Below are 25,183 nucleotides of genomic sequence, written 5' to 3' on the forward strand. Positions count from 1 at the left end.
GATTCTGTGTAGACTACTGTTAGGTTAATGCTATTACAGAGAATGATGCCTACCCTCTTCCACCATTGACCTCAACAGTGGTTATTGGCAGGTGACCATGGACCCCGACAGCAAATCAAAGACATCACTCCAGCAGGTCTACACCACTTTAATGTCATGCCATTTGGGTTAAAAAACGGCCCAGCAACATTTCAGAGTCTGATGGAGAAGGTTCTGGGAGAGTTAAGGCGAAACATATGCTTTGTCTATATCGATGACATAATCATCTACTCACCCTCTATAGACAAGCAATACTTCAACCTCCAGACTGTTCTCCACAGGTTAGAAACCGGTGGTCTGACCATTAACCTAAAAAATAGTAAGTTCTGTCTTCAAGAAATCACGTTCCTAGGACATGTTGTGAGCGTCAAAGGCATTTCAGACGATCTAATAAAGATTGAGGCCATTTGTTCCTACCCTGTGCCTAGTAACTTTAAAGAGGTTCAGCACTTCCTTGGATTAGTTGGATGGTACCACCGGTTTGTTCCAAGCTTTTCCAGGATCGCTGAGCCCCTCAGTTCACTGAAAAAAGGGGCAACAAGCATTTAAACAGTTGAAATCATGCCTCACATCACCTCCCATCCTTGGCCATTCTGATCTCCAACTCCCCTTCACCGTGTATATGGATGCCAGCGACACTGATTTGGGTGCCATTTTGACACAACGAAAAGATCCTGGCAGGGAGGAGGTTATCACTTATGCAAGCAGAACCTTAAACTGGGCAGAAATGAACAGAAATTACACTGCAACAGAAAAAGAGTGCCTTGCAGTCATATGGGCCCTGGAAAAGTGGCAGCATTACCTGGAGCACAAGCTCTTCACAGTTGTCACCGATCATTCTGCACTGCAATGGGTCATGAGCTCCATCAAAACCACCAGCTGCCTTATCCGGTGGGTCCTGCGACTGCAAAAAGTACTGTAGAGTACTGTAAGGGAATGCTAAATGTGACACCTGATGCTTTATCTCGGACTCCCATCAAATCAGGTTGCAACCTGTACTCCAGCCAAAAGGAGGATCCAGAACTTCCTGTATCGGATGTTGTCCTTTGGGAGGAACAGCACAAAGACCCTGAAATTACAAAGCTATTTCAAGCAGTAGCAGAGAATCATGCCCACCTGATGGATCAAAACGAGGTTGTAAAGGACAAAATGTATCAGAAAACTTACCTGATGAATAGCCAAATACATTATCAAGTGTATGTCTCCGGCAGTCTCAGATCATCTCTCCTGCAGCACTATCATTCCAACCACATGAGTGGCCATGTAGGGATCTACAAAACCTATGTGACTTCATGAGGTGGCATTTTTGCCAGGAATGTGGTCAGAAGTAAAACATCACGTGAGAAGATTTGTGAAATGCCAGACATTAAAGAATGATAACCAAAAACCTGCTGGAAAACTACAGCAAATCACTACCACCCACCCAAACTAAATGCTGGGATGGACATATGGGTCCAATGCCACGCAGTACAAATCACGAGTACCTGCTAGTTTTTGTTGATTATTATTCCCGCTGGGTTGAGTTATTCCCCATGCATAATGCCACTGCACAGAATGTTACATCGCTTCTCAGAAAATAAGTACTGACCCGGTGGGGCATCCCAGACTTCATCCTATCAGACAGAGACACACAATTCATCTTATCTGTGTTTAGGTAGTTATGTGAAAAATGGAGCCTTACCCCTAAGTTAACCACAGCATACCACCCACAAACAAATGTGACCAAAAGAGTAAATCGGACTCTCAAACACATGATTGCAGCCTATATGGATGACAACCACAATAAATGGGACCATTTTCTGCCATAATTATGATTTGCCATAAATTCAGCAGTCCAAGAGACCATTGGGATGTCCCCAGCAGAATTCCAGCTTGGGAGGAAACTGCAAGGGCCAATGGATAAGATATTTCATGGGTCAAAATCTCACTCCAGACATTGCCTCCTATGATGTTGTCCATCATCTAAACCAACTGCAATCTCAAGCCAAAGAATGCAGCAAGAAAGCCCAGATGAGAAACTACAACAAAAACAGGCAAGACATCACATTTAAAACAAGGATCGGGTATGGTTACGAAACTTCCCACAGTCTAGTGCACAACATATGTTTAGTGCAAAGCTAGCACCAAAATTGAAGGGGCCTTATTGTATTCTGAAGCAGTTAGGACCGCTGAACTATCAGTGCTGGAAGGATGGATGATGTCCGGGAAGGATGTCCGTACAGCTCATGTGTGCAACCTAAAACTGTGCTTTCCAACAGCTGATGAGTTGGTATTCCAAGAGAAGAAAAAACTCCTGGAAATATTTCAAGAAGCCTCAGATGAAGGTGAGGAGTTCCTAGGATTTTAATTTGTAATTTATTCCAACAACCATGGGTTGATTTTTTTCAGGGGGGAAGAGTCTGGCGGTACGGAAAATCCTGTAAGGCAACTTTAACATTTAATTTCACTTTAACATTTCCCTTTAACGTTCCTTTTACAAATACATTGGCAAAATGGGAGTGAGTCAATTAAAAGAAAATATGTGGAAAGGAGTTTAAAGGAGAGGTCAATTGCACCAGGAGGGAGATCTCATGTCACGAGTGCATCGCAGTTCACGTGAGAGGGCTTACGAAGGAGAGGAGCAAGACTTACGGGTTAACTTGGTGTGGGAATTGTGTTTCCAGTCAGCTTGACTCTTCCGTGCATGCTAACTGGTGCTTTGCTCAGTCCGGGAAGTGATGCGTTGCACTTTCAAGGACCGGCTGCATCATTAGCTGTCCGAAGGCGAGTGCAAGGCCAGTTATAGGTAAATCCTTGAGCACCACCGAGGACCCAGGACACTCTTCAGCAACCTTTCTCTTTGTCAATCTTGGTCAACAAACTGCTCAACAAATACAAGTTTGAAACTAATATAATTTGTGTTGACGTTATCAAAATAAATACCTTTAAGACAATTAAAGTGCTTTGGTTAAAAAAGAAAATGCAGTCTAATTGTAATATCTCCTTTTCCTTTATGTAACAGGTGTTTTTTTTTATTCGCTATCCCAGGTTAAAACGTAATTTTTGGCAGGCTTAAACCTGTCTGGTGCCCAAATTTATAAAAAAAAAAATTGTTTACATTTATTTTGGGGATCGCCGCCGTTACAGGGTCAATGATGTGACGTTCATGTTCTATTAAATTATAAATACATAAAAAAATACATTTCACACAAACTATTTACTTGAATTCACCTCTTCTATAATGAGCATATTTTCAATTTCTGTGTTTAACGTCATATTGACATTTTTTCTGGGACTTGAAGTAAAAAATATGTGGTGTCCAGAGAAAAACGTAAGTCTCATTAAAAGCTGAAATTCCTGAAAAAAGAAATGGTGGCATGACTAGTGCAGAATAATCTTTTATTGTTATTTCTTAAAAAAAATAAGTAGTGAAACAATTGTGATTTTAAAATATGATTCATATTTAAAAATGCTTTTGTCCACCAAATGTAGGTAGACATTTTGTTGTTTATGTTGACAATAAAAACCATAAAACAGAGCGCACATCTTAAGATCCCCAAGACTGATTGTGAAGTTTTAAAACATCTGATATTTATTTTGACATTTTTAAGAAAAGGTGCATTTTGTTCAAGTCATATGAGAAATCTTCTCATTTTTTTTATTAAAAAATGCATAATATTTATTTAAAAAAAGAAAGAAATGTTACCTTGAAAAATGTGTTTGAAAACTTTTTTAGAAATTAAGTTGTTTATACTCATGTATTCAAGGTTTAAAGAAAGTATTTGAATACTTTTTACTTGATGGTTACACCACAGTTAAAATTATTTTTATAGAAAATGCTATAAATGTTTTTCAAAATGTATAAAACCAAACTGGACACCAAGATAACATTTCTGAGAACTTGACATGTGTTTTAAACTAGATTTTTAAAAGATTTCAAATTTTGACACCTTGGACAACCTAATTTGTCAATGAACCATAAAAATTAGATACATGTGAAGTCATCTTTTTTATCAACATTTTTGAGAAATTGCATCTAAATATAACATAATATACAATTTATATTAACATCTAAAGGGAGAATTACTAGCCATTAGAATTAATTTCCTGTTACTCATAACTGCTCAATACAACTTGGTTAAAAGTTATGAAACCAACATATTATTTTTCAACTAAACTTCATCGAACAAAGTACACAACATTAATATTTATTTACTATGTTTTTAATTAAAATCTATTCTATTTACTTGCATGAACTGCTGAATGTTGATGTGTGAGTTTGCTAAAAGCTGGTTCGGCATCAAATGTGGACAATTTCCTCTTCAAGCTCTATTTAGACTGATGTGTGCATGAACATTTACTCTCACCACACCCTCTTTAGACAGTAGTACCTTTGATTTAGTTTATTTATGTTTGTTACATCTGTCTTGTCTGTTTTGTACAGGAATGTGTGTGTGTGTGTGTGTGTGTGTGTGTGTGTGTGTGTGTGTGTGTGTGTGTGTGTGTGTGTGTGTGTGTGTGTGTGTGTGTGTGCAGTCCCATTGAGAGACAAAAAAGTGTGTGAGAGAGTTTGGGAAAGAGATTAAATATAAGTGAAGTGTTTATAAGTTAAACATTTTTTACATTGTGTCATGTGTAAAGTCACAGTTGTAATTATTATTATTTTGTCTCTTAAACTGTTTTATAAAAAATCTGAAAAAAAAAAAAAAAAAGTATTATGTGTATTTTAATAGTCTTGACAAAGTCCCAAAGTTTGGTTACCGTACTAAAAACTATGGTATTTAAAAATTATTATCTACCTCTCCCGGGTCAAAAATGACCCGGATGCAATAGGTAGGTTAAATAAAATCAGTAGACGCTTTAGCTTTGGCAGACATAAAATACTAAAATTAAAACGAAACTAAAACTAACAGAAAAGTTGTGAAAACAAAACTAAATTGAAATTACAAATTGAATGTAAAATTGAAATAATAACTAAATAAAACATAAAAAACTTTAATAACCCTGCTTTAACATGCCAAAAGGTGCGCTTGACAACAACCCGCATCTGGATACATGCAGGTAATGACGCTCTTCAACATCATTTGATCATTATTTAATGAATTACTGCTGCCGTGATCGCTAGAAAATGCATACAAATGTCTGTCTCTCTTGAATAAAATTCAGTTTACCACCTGCTTTCCTCGGGCGGTAATAGTGCGATGTTAATTGCACAAATAGCACCGAGTTTTGTGAATGAAGCGCAATTTATAATGAGCCTAATTCAGTGGTGTAGTAGTGTCTGAAGAGGTGGGCATACTGTGAATTTATGAAGCCCAACTCAGTCGGACTGTCAGTCTCTCCTGTGCCATCAGTTGCGCTCCCGTCTCCCTGCTCCGTGCATGTTTAGAGAGAATCTCTGTACACTTAAAAAAACATTTGCTCAAAGGTGCTGCGGCATCACGTTAGTAGATTGAAAAAGTTAAGGGTGTTCTGGCGGCGATATGTATCATCACTTATTTTAGGTGGGCATACGCAAAGTCCTAAGAAAGATAGGTGGGCATAGAGCGTATGCCTTCATATGCCCTAGACTGCACTACTGGCCTAATTTACGTAGTACAAATGAAACAGCAGTGATGAGCTCAGAAGCATGAGAATTGTCTCTCTCTCTCTCTCTCTCTCTCTCTCTTGTAGGCTGGAATGACCCTCACATATGACCCCACCACAGCTGCTATGCAAAATGGGTACGAGACCACCAGAGCTGAGTAACTCCGAAATAACACCTCAACATGAGCAAATTCTTACTGAAAATGTCATTATATAACAGATAGTTACTGTTCTGGATGCTGATTGGTCAATAAAGCATTCCAGCCATGCAAAAATACATAATATAGCAAAAGCTATTACGTGAGAAAATGTCTCAAAATCAAAAGAGGAAAAAGGAATAACACTTTGCATAAAGAATGTGAAGCCTGTTTTTAGGACCAATAAATGATATTTCAGCCCAAAGTAAAAAATGTGTCTCTCTTTCTCTTCGACTCTCCAGATTTTATCCGACCGCCTACAGTATTTCTAACAGAATGATCTCTCAGACTCCCATATCTCAATACATCTCACCTATGTCCACATACCAGGTAACATGACAACAGTTCCTGATCGACATGTCAGACATGCATGTGTCTAAACTGTATCTAACTCAGCTTGTGAAGTAGCCACAGAGTCTGTAGTTATCACTAGTTTTCAATTAAATTTTTGTTCAGTTTTATTTTTTCAGTGTTTATTTTATTTTATGTCATTTTAGTATAGTTAAATTTTTTGTTTGCCTTTTTAATTTTGAGTGTTTTTATTTTAGTATGTGTAATTGTGGTGTATTTTATTTATTTATTTATTTTAGTTTTTAATTTAGTTTTTATTTGATTTTCAGTTTGTCCTTTGTTAATTTTTGTTCAGTTTTATTTTTTGTGTTTTTATTTTTATTATGTAATTTTAATTTAATTTCTTTGCCTTTTTATTTATTTTCAATTTGGCCTTTTAATAGTTATCGCTAGTTTTCGCTTTGTTTATTTTAGTTTGGATTTATTTTTGTGGTGTTTTTATTTTTATTTATTTTATGTTATTTCAGTTTAGTTTTTTTAGCCTTTTTTTTTGTTTGTATATATTTTATTGTATGTCATTTTAAATATTTCAAATGTAATATACTTTGCATCAAAAATTTAAATTAGTTTAAAGTCATTTTTATTTTTGTTCATTTTGGAATTATGAAAAGGTTATTTTTATTTTCATTTTTTTCCCAAACTTACGTTTTTTATTTCTATTTCAGTTAACGAAAATACTGTCATTTAGTTTTCATTTTAGGTTTCGTAAACAATAATAGCATTGCTAAAGACGTGTGTGTGTGTTTACATGACCGTGTGTTTTTAATATTCAGGTACAGAATCCATCCTGGGTCACCCATCAGCCTTACATCATGCAACATCCAGTAAGCCTCAGTTTCTTATTTCTCCTCACCCTATTAATCATCTGTGTCCAATTTTTATTGGTTTCAAATTCAAATAATTGCATTTTGTAATCTTTCTTTAAATGTAACTTTATCAGAATTTGTATCCATCTAAAAGTAAAAAATACAGATAATGACGCGCATATCTCAAACACAAAGCGTAATATACAGTTCTGAGAGAGAGGACATTAATGACTGTAGTGCAAGTGCTAAGTGTAAAGTTCAGTAATATGATTGACTGTGTTACGGAGGGTGAGACCAAATGAGGCGTGTGTTTTTTGATGTGTTTGAAGTGGGTGTGTATAATGTAAGTAATGTGTGATAGAGTGTGTATATGATCATAATGTGTTGTTTAAATGAGGAAACGGTGTTATTTAAAGGGCAGTAAAGGCCCTGATGTCTCACAGCACTTTATTACAGGAAAAATTTACAGAGTCTGACTCACAGCGTTAGAAAACATCAAATCTGGTCTCACATAGCCTGACTTTGGTCTATCGGTGTAAAAGTCTAGTCATGTTTGCGGTTTATTCTGGCCAAGAACTGCCCACTTAGACAGGAAGAGGTCGTCTGAACGACATGTAGATTTTTTTCTGTGTCATTTAGGGGCATGTTTATCTGAGAAAGATGGTATCACAATAACAGATTGCTGTGGGGGGAATAAAATATTTAAATAAGGCAAGTTTATTTTTATAGCACATATCATACACATTTCAAAGGGCTTTGCATAGAAATGATAAAGAAAAGGAAAATACATAGAAGTCCATTTTAAAAACACTTACGAACAAGAAATAAAATAAGAATAAAAATATTTTAAAAATGTATTAGAGTAAAAAGGAATGCAGAAATAAAAATAATGATGCAGTAGTTTCCTCAAACAGTTACAGAATAAGCCGACAAATAGAGGACAATGTGTGTTGACTTTGAGATTAAGTTTCTGTCCGCCCAAAAATAATTTCATGTTCAACAATTTTTTTTAATTTTTTATAAATACATGATTTAATAAAAAAAATTACAAAATACTTTGTCTTATTTTTTTAAACGGGTAAATCAATTGTTTTAGCATTTAAACCGTAACATGCTTTTTTTGTTAAATGTTTTACTTAAAAAGTTAACTGACATTTTGTTATTTAATACAGTGACAGCCAACCATTTTTAAATATGTTTTTAAGTATCCAAAGACATATTTAAGACATGTTACTGAGTGATTAAAGGAAAATTACAGGTTCAACACAGGTTGAGCTCAGTCGACAGCATTTGTGACATAATATTTATTAATACAGCAAAATAAAAAATATGAAATTGCCCCTCGAATAAAAAAAAAAGCTAAAATTGCAGTTACAGTAATGGAAGTGAATGTGGTCAATCCATAAACATTACTTTTGAAACAGTGTGTATTTTATAGTTGCAAAACGTAAACAATATACGTGAAAATTCTGCTTACTATCCTTGAGTTAGAAGTTTGTTGTCATTACGATGTACCGCCGGTAAACCTTGTAATCCTGTTATTGGATATAACTTTGCACATTTAAGGTTAGTAAGCGATTTCATCACACTAAAATCAAGTTAACATATAATGTTCACGTCTTGTGGTTATACTTTTAAAAAAGGGGTGTTAGTTTAGATGTTATACAGTTGTGCTCAGAAGTTTGCATACCCTGGCAGAAATTGTGAAATTTTGGCATTGATTTTGAAAATATGACTGATCATGCAAAAAAACTGTCTTTTATTTAAGGATAGTGATTATATGAAGCCATTCATCATCACATAGTTGTTTGGCTCCTTTTTAAATCATAATGATAACAGAAATCACTCAAATGGCCCTGATCAAAAGTTTACACACCCTTGAATGTTTGGCCTTGTTACAGACACACAAGGTGACACACACAGGTTTAAATGGCAATTAAAGGATAATTTTTAAATTGCAATTAGTGTCTGTGTATAAATAGTCAATGAGTTTGTTAGCTCTCACGTGGATGCACTGAGCAGGCTAGATACTGAGCCATGGGGAGCAGAAAAGAACCGTCAAAAGACCTGTGTAACAAGGTAATGGAACTTTATAAAGATGGAAAAGGATATAAAAAGATATCCAAAGCCTTGAAAATGCCAGTCAGTACTGTTCAATCACTTATTAAGAAGTGGGAAATTCGGGGATCTCTTGATACCAAGCCAAGGTCAGGTAGACCAAGAAAGATTTCAGCCACAACTCCAGAAGAATTGTTTGGGATACAAAAAAAATCCCACAGGTAACCTCAGGAGAAATACAGGCTGCTCTGGAAAAAGACGGTGTGGTTGTTTCAAGGAGCACAATACTTGTTGACCCCTCTCCAAACATAGCGCTTATGGTTGTGACCACAAAGCTCTATTTTGGTCTCGTCACTCTAAATTACAGTGTGCCAGAAGCTTGTCAAGATGTTGTCGGGCATATTGTAACTGGGCTTTTTTGTGGCATTGGCGCAGTAAAGGCTTCTTTCTGGCAATTCGACCATGCAGCTCATTGTTTGTTCAAGTATCGTCGTGTTGTGCTCCTTGAAACAACCACACCGTCTTTTTCCAGAGCGGCCTGTATTTCTCCTGAGGTTACCTGTGGGTTTTTCTTTGTATCCCGAACAATTCTTCTGGCAGTTGAGTGAGCTAACAAACTCATTGACTATTTATACACAGACACTAATTGCAATTTAAAAAGCCACAGGTGTGGGAAATTAACCTTTAATTGCCATTTAAACCTGTGTGTGTCACCTTGTGTGTCTGTAACAAGGCCAAACATTCAAGGGTATGTAAACTTTTGATCAGGGCCATTTGGGTGATTTCTGTTATCATTATGATTTAAAAAGGAGCCAAACAACTATATGATAATAAATGGCTTCATATGATCACTATCCTTAAATAAAAGACAGTTTTTTTGCATGATCGGTCATATTTTCAAAATCAATGCCAAAATTTCACAATTTCTTCCAGGGTATGCAAACTTTTGAGCACAACTGTGTAGATATATATATACAAGGGACAAAATTAAGAGTCAAAATAATTTTGATTATAATTATTATTATTATTTATTTTTTAATGAATTATTATTTATTTTTGGTGATCGACATTATGCAATGAATGCTGTTGATTAAGCTTAACTGCTATTAACCCTGAAATACACTCCTTTAAGATTGTCATGTACCATGGTATTTACATGGGAGTTATGAACTGCCTCCAAGGTACTTCAAAGAATCCCATAGTACGACCATGCTTGTACATGTTCAAAATAACATGATATTACCATGGCACCATGTCCAAAACAAATCATGGTATTACCAGGTGCTTTTTGGTACTTTTTCATAGTGAAAATTACATGCAAAATGAAATCAACAAAAATAAATAAAAACTATTGAGAAACCACTGCTCATTAAATTACTTACTTGCTTATAATTCATGTATACCTGAGTGATTTAACTCTGTGAAATTGTGTTTTCTCATAGGGAGCTGTGATATCGCCCTCTATAGATCACTCCATGTCACTGCAGCCCACGTCTATGATGAGCCCTCTAACCCAACAGATGAGTCACCTCTCACTGGGCAGTGCAGGAACTGTGAGTACACACACAGAACACTGACTTAGCATATAATTCACAAACTCTGCAAAAAATGTGTGTATTTATAAATATAGAGGCAATACACAATGTATGAACAACTGCAACTCCAGTTGATCTCAGCAAAATACACAAAAGTAACAAAATACAGCAGCTGACGGGATGAGTATGATTCAAAAGTGTGCAGATTTTGTAGCCGCAGATGTTCAGGTTTCCTTGTGAAAGTTCTTTGGGTCATTTCTGTTATATAGAACATTTTGAACTCTGTAACTTAAAAAAAAGATATATATATATATATATATAATACAGTTGCAGTGGAAGCGTTTCTATTAAAAGTTATACTAGACTTTCAGAAATATGTTCTGGTCAAGCTCAGGCACTTAAACGTTATTAATTTTAACTTGATTATGTACACAATGCATTGCAGAGTGTTAATTAGGAGTTAACTTAGATGAGTATATTTTTAACTATCTTTTTTATTTTCACAAAACATCACAGAGTTCATCTTATCCATTGCTAACACTTAGTAATATTTGTATTCTTATTTTCCCACCAAAATGATGTCACTTCCTGGAGAATGATGTCATTAAGGGACTGGCTTCTGTTAGTTAAAGGGAAATTATATATATACAGTGTGTGTGTGTCTGTCTATATATATATATAATTCACACTTATGCTCACTTAATTCTTATTTTGTGATAAAAGAAATTTCACTTAATATGTTTTCCATCAAAATTGTGAGTTTAATATTTTATCCAATATATCAAGACTGTATATATGATATATGATGTCATTAAAAAAAACTCTCACCTGCAGTTTATGACAGCCAGTCCAGCTCTGCAGGGGCCATACATCCCTTCATACACTCATATGCAGACCAATGCAATCTCAGTAGAGGTGAGTTCATTTGATCAGGAATGATAGGAAATATGTCCAAAAGTTTGGAATAATGTTCAGATTTTGCTCTTATAGAAAGAAATTGGTACTTTTATTCACCAAAGTGGCGTTCAACTGATCACAATGTATAGTCAGGACATTAATAACATGTAAAATTATTATTACAATTTGAAAAAAATGGGGGGTGTATGTAATGATCCTTTAAAAATGTGCTTTCTTGGGCCTGTGTAGCTCAGTGAGTATTGACGCTGACTATCACACCTGGAGTCACGAGTTCGAATCCAGAGTGTGCTGAGTAACTCCAGCCAGGTCTCCTAAGCAACCAAATTGGCCCGGTTGCTAGGGAGGGTAGAGTCACATGGGGTAACCTCCTCGTGGTCGCGATTAGTGGTTCTCGCTCTCAGTGGGGCGTGTGGTAAGTTGTGCGTGGATCACGGAGAGTAGCATGAGCCTCCACATGCTGTGAGTCTCCGCGGTGTCATGCACAACGAGTCACGTGATAAGATGCACGGATTGACGGTCTCAGAAGCGGAGGCAACTGAGACTTGTCCTCCAACACCTGGATTGAGGTGAGTAACCGCGCCACCACGAGGAACTACTAAGTAGTGGGAATTGGGCATTCCAAACTGGGAGAAAAGTGTGCTTTCTTATTTTAAATGCAAAATATAATCTATAATTTTATATCTATATGTATATCTATATATATATATATATATATATAATATAGATATGAGGGCTGTCAATCGATAACATTTTTTTACCAAATTAATTACATGAGATGCCGATTTAATTAATCAAATTAATCACAATTAATCACATATATCAGTATTTGCTGAAAAAGGCCCCCAAATAAAAATTATTAAATATATGTTATTAATTCAATAATTATATCATAAACACAGTGTTTTTAGGATGCTGTTTTCAGCAAAACATAGTTTAAAATTTAGAAAAACACTGAGACTCGTAAAAACATAAAGTGGTTGTACTTAAAGCTTGAATTGCTCCGATGGTAGGAAAATTCCTTATTACGGTCCAGAGGCACGATTAATTGTGTTAATTGTTTTAATTAAATATTTTTTATTTACTAAATTGCATTAAATCGACAGCCCTTATATATATATATATATATGTATATGTATGTATAGGGGTGGGAAATATGACCAAAAACTTATATCATGATATGAGTAATTTTATATCACGATAACGATATATATAAATAATAAACGTTTTCTGAAAAATCAGTACAAATTGGTTTGTATATTAAATAAGCATATTGTAATGTCTGTTTTTGGAGACTCAAGTCAGTGAATTAAATACTTTAGAAATAAAAACTACTACTAATATAATTTTATATAATAATTTATTTGGAACTGGACAAACTTAGTTAAATTGTATAAAACAATCAACTTGTTTTCAAGCATTAACCTTACCAAAATGCTATATTTCACGTTATACCACATTTCAAGTCTGATATGTTGTTGACCAATATTATTATTATTATTATTATTATTATTACTATTATAAACTTTGCTCATGAAACTCAAGATGTTTTCAAAGCAATGCAATAAAGAAAATAATATATAATTTAAAAAATATCCAACGAAAATGAACACTACTTGCAGAAAATAAATATCAAATAAGTATAAAAACGTATTGCAAAAAAAATAAAAAATGGACAGAATTAATGCGGAGTTTATCTTTTGGCTTTTATAATATTCTTTGCGTGCGTCATTTTGAGGTGGTAAAACAGATTGCTTGTATTACGAGTGATTATCGTCGTGCGACAGTATTGCAGATTACATTTTGCTTCTCTGTGCCGGCTTTTGTGAACCCACAACACAGATGTCACACCTGTTTCAATAACGCGCTCCTCTTCGTTTTCTTGATTTGTTTGGGAGTCGTCCCGTTCTGTGGAGATGTCTTTCTCCCTTAGGGGTTTTCCTTTTGTCAAAAATCTTTTCATTTGTTGTTTTAATGTGAAAAATAAATATGAACTTTTGTGCTTTAGGAGAATAGTCCACAACCTCAGATGGAATCGTCCAGTGATTCACCTTATACCTATCAACAGGCCAAGTAATGAAGAGGTATCATAATTCTCACCTTTCACTACCCATTCTTACACACAGAGACATCATGTTATGTGCAGGCCAAGACAGAATCTACCAACGAGTAAATCTGCATAATTATTCGTAATGGATTTAAAAAGTTTTATACCAAATGAGATGAATTGGAAATATTTGTCAGAAGTACTGTCATATCAGTAGTTTTATTCTACATGGAGCGGGTCACCTCAAGACAAATAACTGTGTGCATCTTCCAAAAATACTGAAATCTTATTGGTAGATGAAAGCCAAATCAAATCAGCCAAAATATTGAATCAATGAACATGCAACTGACAGGTGAAGGTGTTGAACTAATACGTTTTTAATGATTCATCTCAAAAGTGTAAACTGTTTTAGAACATGCAGTTATAAGTTCGAGTGATTTTGTGCCACTTGCACTCATGCTAATAAATTAAAGTGTATTTGTGTCTCTTCTAGGGTTAGTCGGGTCGAGAGCGAGTCAGGCAACTGCTAAATCAATAACAGTTTCCTGAAGGACCGGCTCTACCGATGAATCCACATTTGCACAGGTTCTACAATAAGTTCCTCGGTTTTTGTAATTAAACGACTTCGACTATTTTTGGTATAAGTTCCATTAGGTGCAAATAAAGGATTCATCAAAGGATGCTAACTCTCAAAGAAAGCGTGAAAAAAGTTTTATTTTAATAAGGAAAAAATGCTTATTTTTTATCAAGAATTGTCACGTAGATGCAGGAACTTCATGCAGAGATGTCCATTGTTTTTATGATTTCAGATTTGTTTGATCTTTTTCTCTTTTCTTTTGTACTTAAATAGATGTTTGTTTTTAGAGATTTATCATTCTGAGAAAGATGAGTTTGTGTTTGCCGTGTGAGTGTTGTTGGTGACGTGTTTTTCTGTCGTGTGCTACGTCGTGTCAGTCTGAACGATCTGTCTGTCTTCTACGATTTGCCTTAAATTTTTCCCATACAGTAGTTAAAGAATATTGCGAGAGATAATGCCATCTACTGCCTTGTAAATCAGCTTGAATAGGGCTTTTCTAGCATCTAGCAAATGAACATTTTCGCTATGCTTGGATTTTTCTGTGTTTCGCTTTTTTTTTTCTTTGGAGCTTTTAGAGTACAAACTTTTGAGTGATTAAAATTGATGGAGTTTTAATAGGATTTAATGTTTTTATAATCAGAGGTAACAATCCTTTGGTTGTTTGAATGTGGTAGAAATTCTGCTAAATGATCACATTTTTGATAATTGCCTTTCGTTTTCGTTTAGAAATCGTGGTGTTGTAGTGTAGCTTTAGATGAACTCGTGTGGGTGGGGGAAGTGCTTTGACTTGTATTCAAATTTGGGGGAGGGGAAGGGGCGTGGCCTGTCAGTCAAGCCGCATATCGTTTGTCACATTCGTTCAGATGCAGGCGAACATTCAGAATAAACCTTCAGTGACTTTCAGCAGAAGTCTGGGGGGGTTCTTCAGGAGAGGTGAACATATAGATTTTAGTGCTCGTTTATAGGAGGCAAACAAAACTTGGCACTTTCAAGTTTACTTCACCAAAGACAGAATTTAACGTCATTTTCTCTGAAGGCGGTCCATACTGAGACTTTTTAACACACTTAAGTGGACATGCCATCTAAAAAACACAATCTCAGACAAATACGTCTGTCTAGCGCATGTTTTCATTGGAAAAACAATAGGAAAACAGCATAAACGGATGCAAAAACGCATTTGGTGTGAACGGCCCCTTAAATTGCAGTTTGGATAATTTGCCGCCTTTGTACATATGCATTCAGCTGTCTTTAGTTGTTAAGATGTGGACAACAATAGCATGAAGATTTGGATCCAGCAAGTGCCACAAACTAAAACAACATCACTACAGAGCGGAGACAACTGAAACTAAAACAGAAAGAGGACAGGTTAAACAAATGGCTCTGTTCCTAAAACCTAGTGAGCTGCCTTACTGTCTACTGCGTACATAGGCAGCATCCTAACTGAAATAGTGACCGGTCAAAAGTGACCGATTTGGAATGCGCTACTTAGGCGGCCACTTTTCCAGTACTTAAGAAGACAGTGTAATCATGCAGCACGGGAGTGCGCCTGTGGCACCTTAAAATGTTGCCAAATATGTAGTCAGCTCACTAGATTTTGGAACACAGCCTTTGTAATTATAAACGCATATATGATAGAAAAAACAATACGCAACAAATGTTTTTCGTTATTTTCTTTTTAAAATCACAATTTACTTTTAGCAAGTCTTTATTAATTAATTTGTCTTCCAAAAGACTGTGTTTTTGGCCTGGTGAGTCTCGTTGACCGCTTATCTACCTCAAGAGCTTTGTTCTCCTCTGTTTTGATTGGTCGGGCTAGCAGGTTCAGCCCGCCCCTCCAGACCAAACGGGCGGCTCAGGAGCTGTCCAAATACACTTGATTTCTTTCAGGTTTTGTTTTTTAAATACTTTGATTCTCTTCTTCTTCTTCTTTAAACAAACAAAAATGCTTTTTTTATTATTATTATTATTATTATTATTATTATTATTGTTATGGCTATAAGAAAAGTTGTGCGTTGAACATGTCTAGTGTCATTTAGCATTCAGATTCATCGTTTCAAAGCAAAAAACTTTGCTTTTTTTGTCACAAGATATTCCAGTAGTTGATGAATTCAATTACATGTGTCCTAACCAGGTGACGCAATATATCACCAAAGCGATAAAAGCTGGCTTTTTGTTTGTTTATTTCAGCGACATACGACAGGATATTTTGTTGATTGATTGGTTTCTATTATCCAGGCATCGTATTGGGTCGCCCTGCCCACTGTAAAATCAAAAAAGTAATCCACTAGAAATTACTTCTCTGAAACATGATCTCTAAAATCAGATTGTTGATTTCTTAATCGAAAAAGTATTTGCATCACTAATTACTTTTAAGTTACTTTATAAAACACATTTCACAGAAACGTTTGTTTTTCCACTCAGCAAATTCAAAATTCACTGTTATCATATTATTTTAAAAAACGTGTAGCCCAGTAAGTAATTACCTTAATTGAAAGTCAGTTAATGTACATTTAAAACATTTTAAAATATGTTACACTACTTTTTTAACTTAAAGTATTCATATCACACCCAACACTGGTCCGATGTCCCGCTTTATCTAACTGTAAATTATCATATATCTTTCATTTAGCTGTGATTTTGTTATAGATGTGCATAATAAATGTTTTAAAAATTGACTTGTCGTTTATAACGAAGCTGGTTTAAGGTTTACCTGACCCCAATCAGATGTGTTATTAAGGTTTGAGTATGCTTCGGTTTTCCGTGCGTCGTTCTGTCTTGCGCACAGTCGAGCACTCAGCCTTTTAAAGTATACTCAATAACACTTTCTATGAAGCCCATATTAATAATGCTTTGTAAAGGCATTATAAATACATTATACTGCATTCATAATGCCTGAAAATACACCTTATAATAAGTTATAACTTCTCATTAATAATTGCAACTACTGTAATAATACACTATAAGACTCACTATTCATAGTTATACTTTAGAGTATAATGCATTATAACACAAGCAACATCCGATTTTAACGCAGCAGAAGTTAATAAAGTTAATGTTATAAGTGCTGTATAGTGTAAACAGTTAAAAGGCTTTATGACATGATCATATTATAAGAGGTCTTTACCTGCTTTAAGTAAAGTTACAAAAGAAATATCTTCTTATAAACAGCCATAACATAAACTTGTAACATACAATACATTACAAGTCAAACTAACATAATGGAAGTTATTTATAAAATAAGTCTCCAAATAAGATGCACAAACGTTAAAATGTATTAAACAGAGTCCAGTATAGAATCAGTTTATATATATATTATTGGGTGTGTTTACAACATAAGAGAGTTTCGGATATATTTTACCTTGTAGCTTTATAAGTGTTTTTCATAATATCTCAGAATTGACACTGAATGTGTGTTATTTTGTATTTTGTGCATGTATAATGTATATAACTTCCAGCATCACTTGTCATGTCTTATAACCACTTACAAATATCTTATGGATGTTTATAAGTAGACATATTGCTTTTGTCACATATATTACAAATATATATAATGCATTATAACTTCTGCAGATAAAATTGTATGTTGCTTGTGTTATAATGCATTATACTCCAAGGTATATCTATGAATATGTAAGTATTATAATTGTAGTTACAATTATTTATTAGTTATAACATATTATAAGGTGTATAATGTAACATTAATAATGCATTATAATGCCTTCACGATGCATTATAAATATGGGCTACATAGAAAGTGTTACCGTATACTCTTTTAGATGCGAGCCCATACAGACGCGTTCAACGCATGCACACTAAGACTGCTTTTTATTAGTCGTATAGCACAGTTAATGACCGACGCATGCACCAATGATACGTTGTTACAATTACAACTATTTTTAGCTACAAACAAAATGCGGTGGCCAAAAACTTCTGTTTGAATGTTAAAGGGGACAAACTGTTTCCGAGAGGGCTTTATCTTGCAAACTGTCAAACAGCTAAAGCTACAGATGATACAAATATCAAAACAAAGAAGTAATCGAGATAATCGACACACAAATCGACTTATTGAAGACTAGTTTCACATTCAGTGTGGACAGACAAAATTGCTTGTTGCCGGAAACTTGTCACGTCACGCCTGGTTAGGACACGGTGTCAGAAAAGAAAGCGCAAGAGAGAACGTTAGAATGTTAGGAAGCTAAAAGTTGTGGTTTTCCCATGATCTGTACTCCCAAGAAATTACAGTTTTTTCAGGCGTTGTCCAAACAGACATTTAGCAGCGTAATCTCCGCATTTAGCAGAGTCGCTGAGTCCCTCTCTTGAAGTGTGTGTGTTTGTGTGTGTCTGTGGTACCGAATGAAAGTTACTGTGGAGTTCTTGTGTGGGTCATGCTGCTAGTAACAACAGAATCCGAAGTGCCAATCTGCGTCCGGGTCAGAAGAGATGGACAGAGGTGTGTGTGCAGAGGGACATGCTCATGAATATGAGAAATCATGTACTAGACAGTCATTAAGTTATATGAAAAACTAATAATTTATGAAGAGAGAACTTTTGTACAGACTCTTTGAAAAAATAAAAACAATAAAAAGGTTTTCATAGAGATATCTATATGAGAGTTAATTTTGTAATTTTTATTTCTCTTTTTTTTTTTACATGTGCCACACGCTTGCCAGTGGTAACTTGTACATTTGGGTTTATCAGAAACCTTCTTCTGTCGTTGTTTTTTTTTTTTTTTTTGTATTTGTTTTAAGCCAAAAAAAAAGAAAGCTTTTTATTGCTTTTCCCCCCTTGTTTCCAGTAGATTGTTAATCAAGCTTTATTTCTGTTCATTTCTTGAAGAACTTTTGAATAAAAACACTTTTTTTGTTTTATTCATGTTGTGTTTGTGTGGTCCCTTGGCTTCTGATCTCAAAGAAAATGCAAAACGTGTGCGTCTGGAAATTTAAAAAGTGTGATTTTATTTATTTATTTATTTTTTTAAGGTTTACACATTTCAATTCTATAACAAAACTAACAAAAAGTAAAATATTTATATATTTTTTACTGTTTATTTGATTAAAGATTACTCGGTTAAATTTGATGGAATTTGTTATGATGTTGAAATGCGTAAATCTTAAAATACATTTATATTTGTATAGTGCTTTTCACAACACTTCGCTTTAATGCAGCTTTACAGAAAATTATGCTGTAACAGAAAATGAAGCTGTAATGTCTTAAAGTCATCACTGTGCGATTATGCCTTAATATAAATGTACAGGTGCATCTCAATAAATTAGAATGTCGTGGAAAAGTTCATTTATTTCAGTAATTCAACTCAAATTGTGAAACTCGTGTATTAAATAAATTCAATGCACACAGACTGAAGTAGTTTAAGTCTTTGGTTCTTTTAATTGTGATGATTTTGGCTCACATTTAACAAAAACCCACCAATTCACTATCTCAAAAAATTAGAATACATCATAAGACCGATAAAAAAAAACATTTTTAGTGAATTGTTGGCCTTCTGGAAATTATGTTCATTTACTGTATATGTACTCAATACTTGGTAGGGGCTCCTTTTGCTTTAATTACTGCCTCAATTCGGCATGGCATGGAGGTGATCAGTTTGTGGCACTGCTGAGGTGGTATGGAAGTCCAGGTTTCTTAGACAGTGGCCTTCAGCTCATCTGCATTTTTTGGTCTCTTGTTTCTCATTTTCCTCTTGACAATACCCCATAGATTCTCTATGGGGTTCAGGTCTGGTGAGTTTGCTGGCCAGTCAAGCACACCAACACCATGGTCATTTAACCAACTTTTGGTGCTTTTGGCAGTGTGGGCAGGTGCCAAATCCTGCTGGAAAATGAAATCAGCATCTTTAAAAAGCTGGTCCGCAGAAGGAAGCATGAAGTGCTCCAAAATTTCTTGGTAAACGGGTGCAGTGACTTTGGTTTTCAAAAAACACAATGGACCAACACCAGCAGATGACATTGCACCCCAAATCATCACAGACTGTGGAAACTTAACACTGGACTTCAAGCAACTTGGGCTATGAGCTTCTCCACCCTTCCTCCAGACTCTAGGACCTTGGTTTCCAAATGAAATACAAAACTTGCTCTCATCTGAAAAGAGGACTTTGGACCACTGGGCAACAGTCCAGTTCTTCTTCTCCTTAGCCCAGGTAAGACGCCTCTGATGTTGTCTGTGGTTCAGGAGTGGCTTAACAAGAGGAATAAGACAACTGTAGCCAAATTCCTTGACATGTCTGTGAGTGGTGGCTCTTGATGCCTTGACCCCAGCCTCAGTCCATTCCTTGTGAAGTTCACCCAAATTCTTGAATCGATTTTGCTTGACAATCCTCATAAGGCTGCGGTTCTCTCGGTTGGTTGTGCATCTTTTTCTTCCACACTTTTTCCTTCCACTCAACTTTCTGTTAACATGCTTGGATACAGCACTCTGTGAACAGCCAGCTTCTTTGGCAATGAATGTTTGTGGCTTACTCTCCTTGTGAAGGGTGTCAATGATTGTCTTCTGGACAACTGTCAGATCAGCAGTCTTCCCCATGATTGTGTAGCCTAGTGAACCAAACTGAGAGACCATTTTGAAGGCTCAAGAAACCTTTGCAGGTGTTTTGAGTTGATTAGCTGATTGGCATGTCACCATATTCTAATTTTTTGAGATAGTGAATTGGTGGGTTTTTGTTAAATGTGAGCCAAAATCATCACAATTAAAAGAACCAAAGACTTAAGCTACTTCAGTCTGTGTGCATTGAATTTATTTAATACACGAGTTTCACAATTTGAGTTGAATTACTGAAATAAATGAACTTTTCCACGACATTCTAATTTATTGAGATGCACCTGTATATATATTATGTGCACGGAAAAGTCATGGAAATTGACAAAAGACCCCAAGAAAAATGTATATTCGCCCCTGCAGACCAGATGATGTCATAAATATTTTTGCTCTGTTTCCCTAAATTTTAAATGCGTGTATGTGCTTAAAGTTCCTTTTGTCTAATTTTAGGGGTATACAAGTGTATAGACTGCTTCAAAGCTAGCAGACACTGACTAAAAGCCACAAAAATCCCATTTTGATTTCATGGGGTTTTTAAAAAGTCATGGAAAATTCAAGAAAAAAGATTATAATAAATATGGTACTGGTTATGTTCAGCTCAAAAGTATTTAATTGGCTAGAAATTGCAATTGCAGTCTCTGTATAAAAAATAAAAATAAAAATAAATAAATAAAAAATGTTTTAAGTCACAAAAAAACATCATGCAAATTCATTGGTCAAAAGGGGTGGAAACACTGTATATCATCTCCTTAATGATACATTATTCCATACATTAAGTGCTAAATGTAACCCAAAAGATAATACCAAAAACAGAATAAATAAGGGTCTGATTGAGTTTACTCCAGGCTTTTAGCAAATTGATTTCTTTGACCTGATGGTTTGTTTCAGGTGTTTTGCAGTTGGATTTCAGTGTTATTAGTTTGAGAATATTTACAGTTTACAGTACTTCTTAAATGTGATGCCTGACATTAATAACTCGAAAATTGTCAATAAAAATTGTAAAATGGGCCTTAATCAGAGTAGGGCCACTATGAGTTAGTTTTAATCATTCAGCTGATGAAACTTTGATAAAACAACTTTCCAAAAAAAAATTCAGTGGACAAAAAACTCAGAGGTTTTGAAAACAAGATGTGATCTAGGACCTTTACACAGTTTGGAGAGACTGTAAAGTCTATCGGTCGCAGCTTTGTTTTCATTAACGTCAAATGTGAAAACAAATAAGGCCTGTTAACCACAAGATTCAGTTCAAGCTCTGCTGTTATTTACCAAGACCAATATCAGCAATACCCTCACTGTACCAGCAGTTGTCACTGTCTGGATTTGGGACTGGACCCTCAGGAGATTTTTTGCATTTAGTGTGGGGAATAAGTATTTATTTATAGCTTTTCATCCAAAGTGCTGTTTCGTATAATAATGTAACTGCAGGAAGAATACACCTGGAACTGTCTGTCTGTCTAAAACTATATAACCTTTAAACTTCAAGGCTTTTAAGGTATCTTTGACAAGCCAGTATTTATAGTTTGTCTTGGCAAACTATTTTTCTACAGTCGTTGATTTTGTTTTTGATTTTTTTATTATATGAACATTAAAATGGACACTTTACAAGGACTTGATCATTTATTTTTGGTACTTTTTAAAGGCCTTTATGTACAGGTTTTACTCTTGTCCCAGACCCAGACTTCCAATATTAAACTATGAAAATCCATTATAAAAATACAAATTATCGCATGTATAAAACTACGCTAATCCGGGGGTCTGGGTAGCTCTGCGTGTACAGGGCGTGCTGAGTGACTCCAGCCAGGTCTCCTAAGCAACCAAATTGGCCCGGTTGCTAGGGAGGGTAGAGTCACATGGGGTAACCTCCTCGTGGTTGCTATAATGTGGTTCGCTCTCGGTGGGGCACGTGGTGAGTTGTGCGTGGATGCTGCGGAGAATAGCGTGAAGCCTCCACACGCGCTATGTCTCCGCGGTAACGCGCTCAACAAGTCACGTGATAAGATGCACGGATTGATGGTCTCAGACGTGAAGGCAACTGAGATTCGTCCTCCGCCACCCGGATTGAGGCGAGTCACTACACCACCACGAGAACTTGGAGCACATTGGGAATTGGGCATTCCAAATTGGGGAGGAAAAAAAAAACACTGTCCCGCAGTTGTGATGTAATTTCCACCACACCAAACAATTTTGCCCCTAATAATTTTTTTCAACCAAGTGCACAAAAGTGTCAGTGAAGAGCATGCTTGAGATTAAATGTATGAAGAAAAAAATCAAGGTAAATATCATATGTGAGCAAAATATTTTTATTTGGGGTAATATCCAATCAAGCTGTCATTTTGCAAAATGATGCAAAAAGTGTGTACAAATAATTTGATTGTGTGTACTTAGGATGCACAAAATGTTAGTTATGAAACAAGCCTAAGCAAAAAGTCGGTCATTTTATTTTAGAAATGTAAAAAATGTCATTTCCAGCACAGAATTCTATTAAACACAGTGCAGAATTTGAGATGTTCTGGAAATGACAGTGTCAAGGGAATTACAAATAGACATAAATCTCCTGTCATGCATGTTCTGTACATATACTGTTGGACATTGATAGTTACAAATTTTTAAAAACAAATTGTGAAAAATGTTTCAACGAGACTTTAGTCTCTAGAAATTCACAGTGCTAAAATATGAATTAAATGCAATCAATTCTTTTAAACAAACATTATTTACACATTTCTGTTGTGTAAATTTCTGCATGTTTCATTGACGGTCAAATTTGTGCAGTGACATGCTTCAAATGCTACAGACATCAGATGGTCACAGCTAGGTCCTGGAGGGGTGTTATGTTTGTGTGTGTAGAGTAGTAAGGGTCTGTGTGTATGTGTGTTTGCATGCATGTGTGAGGTCACTCTACGGGAAGCCGTGTGCACCAAACGAGGAGTGACAGCCGAACGGCAGCTGCTCTCTGCCACCTGAGCCCGTCTGGATGCTTTACTGCAGAGCTGGGTCATGAACTTTCACACTCACAATAACAACACTTAATGGATATAGTTCTTACAGTATACTGAAATATTACTCTTACTATTTCTGCAGTATGTTTAATGTACACAGTATGTGAATTTTCTGCATGCATAGAACACTTGGATGACCTACTATACTACATTTGTGAAAATATGCTCTTTAGAACTGTGTATTACACTTTGTTTTCTAAGTTATGACTGTGAAGTACCTGTTACCTATGGAAAGCATCTGTAAAGAGAAAATATTTTATAATTACAGTAGTTATATTTCAAACAATTTTCATCAGGGATTATGCAGTTTGTTTATATGTGTCTTTGTGATATATACATATTTTTCAGTACCATTACCTCTATATTCTCATGTCCCACTGTGAACACAAAACAAACCAGTCTCACTCCCTTTTTCCATTTCGATTTGTTTTTTACTTCTGGACACTACTGAAAAGACACAATAGCACATGAAACGAGTTAGTGCTCTAATATCAACAAAAATCAATTGATAAAATCATGAAAAGCACTGAAACGTCTGTCAGTGAACTGTAGTGTCCTTCTTCCTTTTTGAGATTTGAAAGTGTCTTGAGAAATAAATGGGTGAAAACATGTCCAGGTCCATTTCACCCTAAAATATATTTTGCATCAAGATAATAAAGCCATTAAGACTTTTTTCTGTGGCATTATTATTTATTATTAATATTAATATTATTATTTATATTATGCTGCATGGCATTATTATTTATTTTATTGATATATATTATTCATATTATTAATTTCATGACAATTAAGCATATCTACATTTTGTTCGATTTATGATTAAAACAAGAAAAAACTATTTCCAGTGGGGTGGGCAAAATAAACTTAATTCAAGATATATTTTCTATTGTCTTAATATCTTATTTAATAGCAATTTTGCTTTTTAAGTAAACTTGTCTTGTATTAAGGATGTTTAGATATTAAAAGGGAAAACAAGACCTAAAATATTGATTACAGATACAAAAAGATATATGTGAAGTTTTTTTGGCTGAAACCGATTTTTACAAAAACTATAGGCTGATACCGATATTTTGCCACTTACCTTATGTTGTCATCTGATCACTGTTTTACTTAGGAAGGCATAAAAAAATGTACAAAGAGGTACAAAAGCCTTTTTACTGTTCCAAAAATACTGATTCGGGATTTTTACCGGAAAATAAGACAAAAATACTGAGTACGAGATGTATTTATTGCAATGTTGAAGATGCGATGACAGAGATTCAGAAACATAAATTTAGTCAGGTATAATCCCGGCCTGGTCAAAAAACAGATTTTTAGGTAGCAGGTGGAATATCAAGGAATAAAATGTTCTTATTGACAAAATTGTTAAAAACACAATGAGTAATGATTTCAAAGGAAATGCTTATGGGTCATTTTTCAGAACCTATAAATAATAAATATAGAATGACGAACAAATATGTGATATACTGTAATATGTGATACAAATGGAAATATGTATACATTTTTGGCCGATACCGATATTTTGTCATCAGGTCACTGTTTTACTTA

At 35.1% G+C, this 25,183-nt stretch overlaps 1 protein-coding gene across 5 annotated transcripts in view; it reads left to right on the forward strand.

Moving 5' to 3' along the window:
* The window catches only part of LOC127447540 (RNA-binding motif, single-stranded-interacting protein 1-like), a 108,503-nt gene extending 89,545 nt beyond the window's left edge, over positions 1-18,958 (forward strand). For all 5 annotated transcript variants that reach the window (XM_051709495.1, XM_051709496.1, XM_051709499.1 and 2 more), the window contains 7 exons: positions 5,692-5,741; positions 6,044-6,131; positions 6,926-6,976; positions 10,459-10,569; positions 11,386-11,466; positions 13,475-13,550; positions 14,007-18,958. In XM_051709495.1, coding sequence (XP_051565455.1) covers positions 5,692-5,741; positions 6,044-6,131; positions 6,926-6,976; positions 10,459-10,569; positions 11,386-11,466; positions 13,475-13,543 — 450 coding nt within the window. In that variant the 3' untranslated portion in view covers positions 13,544-13,550; positions 14,007-18,958. The remainder of the gene's footprint in view (positions 1-5,691; positions 5,742-6,043; positions 6,132-6,925; positions 6,977-10,458; positions 10,570-11,385; positions 11,467-13,474; positions 13,551-14,006) is intronic.
* The last annotated feature ends 6,225 nt before the right edge of the window (positions 18,959-25,183 follow it).

Source organism: Myxocyprinus asiaticus, chromosome 10 (genome assembly GCF_019703515.2).
Source record: "Myxocyprinus asiaticus isolate MX2 ecotype Aquarium Trade chromosome 10, UBuf_Myxa_2, whole genome shotgun sequence".
NCBI lineage: Eukaryota > Metazoa > Chordata > Actinopteri > Cypriniformes > Catostomidae > Myxocyprinus > Myxocyprinus asiaticus.